At 50.9% G+C, this 9199-nt stretch overlaps 1 protein-coding gene across 1 annotated transcript; it reads right to left on the bottom strand.

The window, feature by feature from the left end:
- Nucleotides 1-516: 516 nt before the first annotated feature.
- On the bottom strand, nucleotides 517-5397 carry PGLS (6-phosphogluconolactonase). Its single transcript, XM_007945339.1, has 5 exons — nucleotides 5110-5397; nucleotides 3076-3183; nucleotides 2124-2225; nucleotides 1676-1816; nucleotides 517-654 (listed from the first exon to the last, which is right to left on the bottom strand). The coding sequence occupies exons 1-5, from the start codon at nucleotides 5395-5397 to the stop codon at nucleotides 517-519; spliced, it is 777 nt and encodes a 258-aa protein (XP_007943530.1).
- Between the last annotated feature and the right edge of the window lie 3802 nt (nucleotides 5398-9199).

The following is a 9199-nucleotide window of genomic DNA, read 5'->3' as shown; positions in this document are numbered from 1 at the left end:
GGGAGCCACCAGAAGCTGGAAGAGACGAGGAAGGACCCTCCCCCAGGGCCTCAGGACGGAGCTCGGCCCTGCCGACACCTTTTAGACTTCTGGCCTCTAGACCGTGACCGAATGAATCTCTGCTGTTTTAAGCTCCCAGTTTGTGGTACTCTGTCCCAGCAGCTCCAAGCACTCACCCAGGGTGCCATCCCCCAGAGAGGGACGGCAGGCCAAGACCCACTGCCCAGGCTGGGATGAGAGATGCTGGTCGAGGGTCAGGGCCTCAACCTAGGCACCCCCAGGCTGCTGCCCACCAAGGACCACGACAGATGAGACTCCGACTAATGTTTCTTTTAATACCCAGGCTGCCCAGAGCCACAGCCCACGGGCTGAGCCACAGCTGGGCACTCGTGGCTTCTGGAAGGGCTCCATGGCTTTGTTCAGACAGAGTCAGGAACGTGGCGATGAGTGGGGCCCAGCCCCACAAGGTCCCAGCCACTTGGGTGTTGTGGTCCCAGCATGGTGTCTACCCAGCGACTACAAAGTGGAGTGCTTTTCAAAGGGCACCGTCAGCAGGTGGGCGGCCGCCTCGTCCAAGAACCAGCACAGCTTCCCCGTGTGTGGCTGGACCAGAGCAGCGGGGAGTGGGTTCTCTTCGTGGCCTTCCAGGATACGCTGTGGTGAGAGACGCAGGGTCAGGAGGAGCAGCCTCCCCTGGCACCTCCCAGAGCTCCCAGGACCTCAACAGACATGATTCTCAAACCCTTGGGACTGGACACTGTGCTTCACAGGTGTCCTTGTCGTCACTGCTAGGTGCCATCGAGTCCATCCCGACTCATGGTGACCTGTGCACAGAGGAGAGCTACTCCACGGGGTTTTCAAGGCTGTGGCCTTTTGGAAGCAGATTGCCAGGCCCGTCTTCCAAGCCATCTCTGAGAGGGTTCTAACTGCCAACCTTCCAGCTGGTAGTCGAACGCATAACCATCTGCACACCCAGAGACTCCCTGGCTGTCAGAGCTTCAATTAGCAGGGACACAGTCCCTTCCTTTCTCTGATCCCAACAGTTTAACTGCAAACCAAAAACTAAACCTTTGCTGTTGAGTCAATTCTGACTCACAGTGATCCCATCTGTTAGAGCAGAACTGCTTCACAGCGTTTTCTTGGCGGCAAACTTTATGGAAGATTGTAGGCTTTTCCTCTGTGGTGCCCCTAAAATGGACTCAAACCACGAAACTTACAACTAATAGCACAAGCCATTTGTGCTGCCCCGGACCTCTCGGTGAACTCAAGGCTCGGCAACTCTTTCTTCAAAGGACCAGATGGTCAATATTTTCAGCTCTGTAGACCAGATGCTCTCTGTCATAACCACTCAACACTGTCACTACAGCCAAAAGCCACCACAGACAGTATGTAAGCAGATGCTCTTTGGCTGGGTGTCAATGGAATTTTATTTATAAATACTGAATTTGCCTCTGAGTGCAGCTCTGACCTCGTCTCACTAATTTCAACTCATTATCGTTAACTCCTAAATAGCCTGTAATTGCAGTTTTGATCTCTCCCTTGACCAAAGAATGACGGGATCATATTGAGATCTGACATTTCCAGCACAGTATCTGGGGTCATCTTTTACCCTGAGGCCCTGGGCCAGGGCCCATGTGCCCATGATCTTCTTCGAAACAGGGCCCGCAGTTGTTACCTTCAAAACAGCTGCCTTGCCTTCTCCAGTTGCCACAAAGATGACAGTTCGGGCCGCATTCAGCACAGGAAGTGTGAGGGTCACACGCTGAGGTGGTGGCTTTGGGGAGTCACTGATGGGGGCGACGATCTTCTCCTTCTCCTGTGGAAGGGAGTCCCAGGAGAGAGGCAGAAGCATGATGCCCCTCACTTCTTGAGCACTTTCTCCACACCAGGCATGGTCCTTACATCACCCCCACCCCAATCCCAACCAGCCATGGTAGCTGATTTGAGACCCCTATTTTCAGATGGGTGAACAGCAGAGGCTCAGGACAGTTCGGGTGCTTGTCCCAGGTTGCCCACTCGATCCCTGGCTCTATGTATCACCCTGCAGGCTGCCCTTCCTCCAGGAGCCACAGGCAGCCGAAGCTGATGTTTGGGACTTAAGAGGGCTATGTCGGTGCACTCACCTGCAGGAGCGGGTGGTCTGGGAAGAGGGAGCACGTGTGGCCGTCAGGGCCAATCCCCAGGATGAGCAGGTCGAAGACTGGGAGGGAGTCCCCTTGGAAGGCCTGGGTCAGGCAGGGGATGGTGCAGAGAGGGTGAAAGGGAGGGACTCAGAGGGCACCAAGAGACAGTTGTCAAAAAACAGAAACACAAGTGTCTTTAACCTAGTGTTATGGATTGAATGGTGTCCCCCCAAAAATATGTGTTGGACTCTTAAGCCCTACACCTGTGGATAAGATCCATTTGGGACCAGGGTTTTCAGTGTTATGTTCATGAGGTCCTATCTGTGCAGAGTGGGTCTTAAGCCAATGACTTTTGAAATGTAAAAAGGGGGGAGGAGACAGATGTCACAAGAAGCTCTCCAAGGAACAAAGAACAGTAGCTGAAAAGACACAAAGACCTTCCGCAAAGGCAACAGAAGGAACCTTTTAGAGCTGGTGCCTTGAATTTGGACTTCTAGGTTCCTGAACTACAAGAATATAAATTTCTGTTCCTTAAAGCCACCCACTTGTGCAGTTTCTGTCACAGCAGCTCTAACTAAGATACCCAGGAAGGGACACTCAGGTGCATGTGTGATAAAAGACACACTAATCATAGCTATGAAGTTCTGCTTTTCACCTCTCGGGCTGCCCAGGAGTCACAGGTCTGGGGACACAACTGTCACAAAAGTGGAGACCCAGGCCCACTACCGGGTCATCAGATGACCCCCCCCCCCAAAGACTCCACAGGACTGGGGTACAGCCTCTGGGAGGGTGAGGTTTTCCAACAAGGGAAGCCTCAAAGGGGGCAAGGCCTGCCAACAGCCCTCAGGGGAGTTTCTGATGGGGACCCCATACAGTGCCACACACAGGTTCCCATTCTCCTGTGCCTGGCCTGCGTGTGGGAGTGACCTTCTGTGGGCCCCGTGGAACTCACCTCTCTCAGCTTCTTGGCATAGTCCTCAGCTGCCTCCTCCACGGGCAGTGAGGGGTTAATGGTGATGACCTGGCCTTCTGGGATGGGCAGCCTGGACAGCAGCTGGGCCTGTGCAGAGGGAGGGACAAAACCACAGCAGTCACGCACTGTCTGCGCAGGAGCCCCACAGAGGAGCCGCTGGGCCCCACCAGGTGCCCTTGTACACAGTACTCTCATTACACCTCTCTACCTGGCTGTGTTAATGTGCCGCCTGGGTTTTCCTTATCTATTAATTTTATTCTCTGGCTGTCTGCCCCCTCTGAGCCCTGTGAAGGCAGGGCCAGCTCTGCCAAGCTCCCTACTGCACCCTCAGCGCTGAGCACAGACTCCTACCTACAGGGGGCGCTCAGCGAACATCTAAGTAACTTTCTCTTACTGTCTGATTAGCCTTTTAGGGAGGGCACCCAGGAAACAAGGAGCTCTGGTAGCTGAGTGCCTAAGGCACTTGATTGCTAACCAGAAGGCTAGTGGTTCAAACCCACCAGCCACTCTTTGGAAGGAAGATGGGGCAATCTACTTCCGTAGTGATACTGCCTTGGAAACCCAAGGAGGGGTCGCTATGAGTGGGTCCCACTCGACGGTACATAACACCACCACCACCGCCCAGGAAACAGAAGGCTGAGCATGGCCCCTGTCTCCATGTGTCCCCAGATGTGGGTGGGACAGGCTCAAGTGCGACCAGTTGTGACTTGCTGAGTGACTGGGCTGGTGAGTGCTGCTCTCTCTACCTCAGTGTCCCTATTTGTGAAATAGGAGTAACAGCAGCCCTACTTCATAGGAATTCATGAGATGACACGGGTGAAGGGTTAAGCCCTGGGCTGGCACCTGGCAAATATCCCCTCTTGTGAAAAATAATGAGAGCCATCAGCTCACATCCAGGACAGGATGAACCCCTACTGGAGCCTAGAACCCTTTCACTGCATGAATGCCCAACGTGCTGTGGCTTCTCTGCCAGTTCACTGGACTCCTGAGCTCCTGCCTGCCTCACCCAGGACATCGGCTGCCTGCCTGCTCACCCCTGAAGGTCCCCATCATCTCGACCCCATTTCCTCGTCAGGCTCGTCCCTGCTGCCAAGAGCACTGAAGGCTTTTCCTCAGGGTCGGTGCCAGGGGTGGGGCCCATACCTGGCTCAGGTAACCTGTGGCTCTGGCCAAGCCTGCCCCTCCCTGCCTTCCCTGGGTTATTCTCTACCCAGACAGGAGGGAGACTAATCCTGATATGGGCAAGCACCCGGGGCAAGTCACAGCTCCTCCCAGCCAGTTTCTCTGCTTGTAAAATGTGGGAGGCCCCTGAATCTATATGGGGCCAAAATAACCATACAAGAGGCCCTCACAGCCACTAGCTACTTGACTACCACCGAGAACTTGAGGAAATTGAGGCCCAGGCTGCACAGGGAGGTAGGGCCGGTGGAACACCCGAACCTTCCTGCTCCTAACTCTGCACTGTGCACGCTCCAAGGCTGTAACCAGATCACTTCTCCAAGTAGCTGGAAAGGCCAATCTGTTTCACTGCCCGCCCTTTCCAATGCCACGCCCTCTTCTTGTACACAGTATAAAGCAAGGAGGGGATTTCAAAGCTCCACAGCCATCCTAGGTAAAAGCAGAGAGTGTTGAAGTCCAGGTGGGACCTCAATCAGATGACCACTCCCAGGCTCAGCCCAGATAAAAACAAGAGATTACCGTTCGACCCTCGACAGCCCTAACCTAGATTTAGGCGGTGGCCGTGGACCTCGCAGCATTACTCCTGGAGATCTGCATACCTAGGATTTAGGGGAAGGGCAAAGTCCAACCCGAAAGGACTACCAGCGTCCCCTGTAGGCGGAGTATTGAAGGTGGGCGCGGTTCGCCACAAGAAGACTGCTGGCGGCCCCCGTAGCCCGAGGTTAAATGGTGAGAGCGGTCCGACCGGACTGACCTCTGGCGGCCCCCGTAGGCGGGGTTACTCGTGGGCGGGGCCCTGCTGGCGTGACCCCCGGCGGCCCCCGTAGCTCTCACCCGGTAGAGGCCGTACGTGCTCTCGGCGTGCTCGAAGGGCACGAGGCGCTCGTCGCAGAAGCCCAGCGTCCAGCGTGCGAAGGTGGCGGGCGCAGCGGGGGCGACAGCGGCAGGCAGCTCGCGAGCCAGCATCGAGACAAGGCTGCCGCCCGACAGACCAAGCGCGAAGCGGGCGCGGGCTCCCGCCAGGCAGCACTCCGCCCTCTGCGCCACCAGCTGCGCCAGCGATGCGCCCAGCTCCTGCGGGCTCGAGAATACCGAGATGAGCCCCGGGGCCGGCGCGGCCATGGCGACAGCTGCGGAGGGAAGGCGGAAGCACTCCTTAAGGTCTCCAGTACGCCTGCGCGAGGGCCGGCCTGCTCACTCGTTCGGTTTCAAGTACGCTTGCGCAACTGTCCATGTTCATGCTCACTTCAGGATGTGAAGCCCCACCAGGGCCGGGCAGTCCGTTGTATTTCTGTGTTCTTTTGGTTTTATTCTTTCCACTGTGTCTTGCCCGGCTCCTGGGCTGGCAAGCAGAACCGGCACTAACGCTCTCGACGTCGTGGTGTCAGAGCCAGACCAAAGAGGATGATCTCGAGCTCAAGGAGTCGAAGTGGGGAACGCGGAATGGGACAGGGAGGAGGAAGGTGACGGTGATCTTTCAAATTTTCACAGCTTCTAACACGTCTTGTTTATCGTTTCTCGATTTCTTAAAAATGTAAGCCCTAGAATGGGTGCACAGCTTGAACAATGCCACTAAATTGTATCCGTAGAAATTACTGAGAGATGGTATGTTTTGTTAGATATATTTTCAGCACAATAAAAAGTAAGTTCCACGAGGGCAAGGAAATTGATTCTCTGATACCTTCCAAACCCCCTGACTGATGCCTGACAACATCGGAGATCAAAACCTACTTTGAATTCCTTCAACAAATGCTTCCAGGGGTTTGCTGTCTTCTTCTGAGGACCTATAGGCTACCAGGCTGGCTCTTGCTTCGGGAGCTCCCAGGCTGGTGGTTGAGTGCGCTTTGGTGGGTAAGAGTATTCTAGGGGAATAGCATGACCAGAGAGCTGAAAGGGGGAGAAGGCATGATGAGCCTAGACTTTTATGGAATGTACTAAGTAAAACCACAACCCACCTCTCAGGTTGTACTGGGGTAGTTTGTGTGTTGCTGTGATGGTGCAAGCTATGCCACTGATATTTCAAATCCCAGCGGTCACTCATGGTGGATAGGCTTTTGACTAAGGTGAATTAAGAAGAAAGGCCTGGTGATCTACTGCTGAAAAGTGGACAATGATAGCCTTATGGGTTACAGCAGAATATTGTCAGATAGTGCTGGAAGATTACCCCACACTTCCAACAACAATCATGAACATGGCACAGGATTGGACAGTGTTTCACTCTATTATACATAAGGTTGCCATGAGGCAAAGTCAACTTGACAGCAACTAACAGTAAATGCAGAGAGATCCACACAGTAGTGCATCTTTAAAATCAATAGCAAATGAAGGAGAAAAAAGTTCACCTGCAATAGCATCAAAAGGATAAAAAAGAATACATTTAACAAAAGAAATGCAAAGCCTGCATGTTGAAAACTACAGTACACTGTTGAAAGAGATTAAACATGATCTAAATAAATGGGAAGCCATCCCATGGTCATCAATTAGATGGCTTAATGTCCTTAGGGTGACAAAACTCCCCAAATTCATCTACAGATTCAGCAAAATCTCCATCAAAATTCCAAATGATCTTTTTTTTTTTTTTTTTGCAGAAATTGACAAGCTGATAGTAAAGTTGATGTCAAAATGCAAGGGACCTAAAACACACCTAAATAATTCTGAAAAAGAACAAAGGTGGAGGATTCAGACTTCCTGATTGCAAACTTACACAAGGCTTTAGTAATCAAGACAGTGTGTTACTGCCATGAAGACAGATACAAATCAATGGAGTAGAACTGAGTGCAAAAATAAGCCTTCATATTTGTGGTTGTACAGAAGTTCATGATGCCTTTATGACCAGAGCCAAATGATTGGGTTGAACTCACTTTTTGCTGAGTTAAACTGGTCTTTTTACAAGATTTACTGGGAGGGACTCTTGTTTGCTTAGCTGCATTCAATAGTTAACTCAGACTTTTCACAGGTGCCTGTCATTTGGCCCTTCCATTGCTAGAGGCCTTGGAAACTGAGGGAGTGATTTCTCTTTGTGATCAAACTAGGGAAGAAAGACACTCTAAGAAAAGAAATCTTGACGCAGCTGTCTTTTGCATAATGTACCATCTCATTGAGGGTCTTTCCCTTTTTCACTGACCCTTTTATTTTATGTAGCATGATATACTTCAGGGACTGGTTCCTTCTGGCAACGTGATCAAAGTATGAGAGATGAAGTCTGGCATTCTTGCTTCTAAGGAGCATTCCGGCTATACTTCCTATGAGACAGATTTGTTCATTCTTCTAGCAGTCTGTGGTCCATGGTCCATGGTCCATTCAGTATTCTTTGCCAGTACCACATTTCAAATGCTTCATTTCTTTGGTTTTTCTTACTCATTTTCCAACTCTTACATGTATATGCGGCTATTGAAAATACCACGGCTTGGGCCAGGTGCACCTTAGTCTTCAAAGTGACATCTTTGCTCTTTAACACCACTAAATATGTTTTCTGCTCATGAGACCAGAAGAACTAGATGGTGTTCAGCTACCACGGGCAACCACTCAGAGGGGGATGGGTGCAGAAGATCCTGAATAAAGTGGGAGAACAATGTGGAACAAAACTCATAAAAAAAAAAAAAGGTTTGCTGGTCTGATAGAGCCTGGTGAGATCCTTGAGACTATGGCCCCTAGTTACTCTTCAGGTCTGGAGCTGTGGCTTCCATCCAAACAATAGGCAGATGGGGTGAACATTTAGATAAGGTAGATACACATTTTGGAGTGATCAATCATGGGACAATAGAAGGGCAGTATTTGCACAGGAGACAGTTGGTGGCAGGGGAGGAGAATGCCTGGGAGGGAAGGACACAGAAGAGGTAACTACAGGGAGGAAGTGGGAAGAGAGCTGTCACACTGTGGGGAATTGCAATGTCACGAAACAAAATGTGTATGAACTGCTGTGTGGCAAATGAATTTGCTATGTAAACATTCACCCAAATCATAATAAAAATTTGCAGCAGATTTGCCCAATGCAGTACATCCTTTGATTTCTTGACTGCTGTTTCCATAAGCATTGATTGTGGGTCCAAGTAAAATTAAATCCTTGACAACTTCAATCTTCATTTATCGTGATGTTGCTTATTGGTCCAGTTGTGAGGTTGGTTGATTGGTTGTTTTTGTTTTTAATGTTGAGGTGTAATTCAAACTGAAGACTGTAGTCTTTGATCTTCATCAGTAAATGCTTAAGTCTTCTTCACTTTTATCAAGCAAGGTAGTGCCATCTGCATATCACAGGTTGTTAATGAGTCTTCTTCCAATCTTGATACCATGTTCTTCATATAGTCCAGCTTCTCAGATTATGTACTCAATGTCTTAGTACTCTAGTGGTGCTATAATAGAAATGCCACAAATGGATGGCTTTAACAAACAGATTTATTCTGTTACAGTTTAGGAGGCCAGACAAGTATTTGAGTTCAAAGTGCTGGCTCAGGAGGCTGAAGGCCCCTTGTCAACTTGGCACCTGTACAGATCTTCATTGGGTGTCCCGAGTCTCCTAGTCTGTCTGAGTGGTGACCCCAGCCCCTTGGCAGGCAGTCCCCATCGTTCTGCGCCTTTGACATGTCAGCCTTACCCTCCAGAACCGAGCTGATGAAGATCTGACTCTGCAACCTAGGAGGCTGTGGTGGTTCCACCTCCAGAGGCTGTGGTCCTACCCTTTGAAACTGAGGCAGCTCTGTTTCCCACTTCCTTGGTCTCTCAGCTTCTGCCAGTTAATGCCCAAAGGCAACCCATTCCACCAGGAAGCTTCCTGCCAAAAGGCATTCAGTTTTCTTGCTCCATGGGCTGGCAAGCTCGGTTTCATGCTGATTTCTCAGCTTCACCGTCTCTCTGCTGTGGTCTCAGTGCAGGGATCTTGGATCCAAGGATGCACTCCACTTCTGCGTCCACATTTTAGGTATCTGTT

This window comes from Orycteropus afer, unplaced genomic scaffold, assembly GCF_000298275.1.
Source record: "Orycteropus afer afer isolate SDZICR_OR568_19922 unplaced genomic scaffold, OryAfe1.0 scaffold00136, whole genome shotgun sequence".
NCBI classification, from domain to species: Eukaryota; Metazoa; Chordata; class Mammalia; order Tubulidentata; family Orycteropodidae; genus Orycteropus; species Orycteropus afer.
Note: the sequence above shows the minus strand (reverse complement) of the source record. Positions and strands in the feature narration are given on the sequence as shown.

What these genes read in the sequence shown, in the direction of transcription:
- PGLS (XM_007945339.1), bottom strand. Translation starts at nt 5,397, where the DNA reads ATGGCCGCGCCGGCCCCGGGGCTCATCTCGGTATTCTCGAGCCCGCAG. An exon ending in ATGCCAAGAAGCTGAGAGAG is followed by an intron (nt 2,226 to 3,075) that starts GTGAGTTCCACG and finishes TGCCTGACCCAG; the next exon opens with GCCTTCCAAGGGGACTCCCT. An exon ending in CAGACCACCCGCTCCTGCAG is followed by an intron (nt 1,817 to 2,123) that starts GTGAGTGCACCG and finishes TCCCTTCCACAG; the next exon opens with GAGAAGGAGAAGATCGTCGC.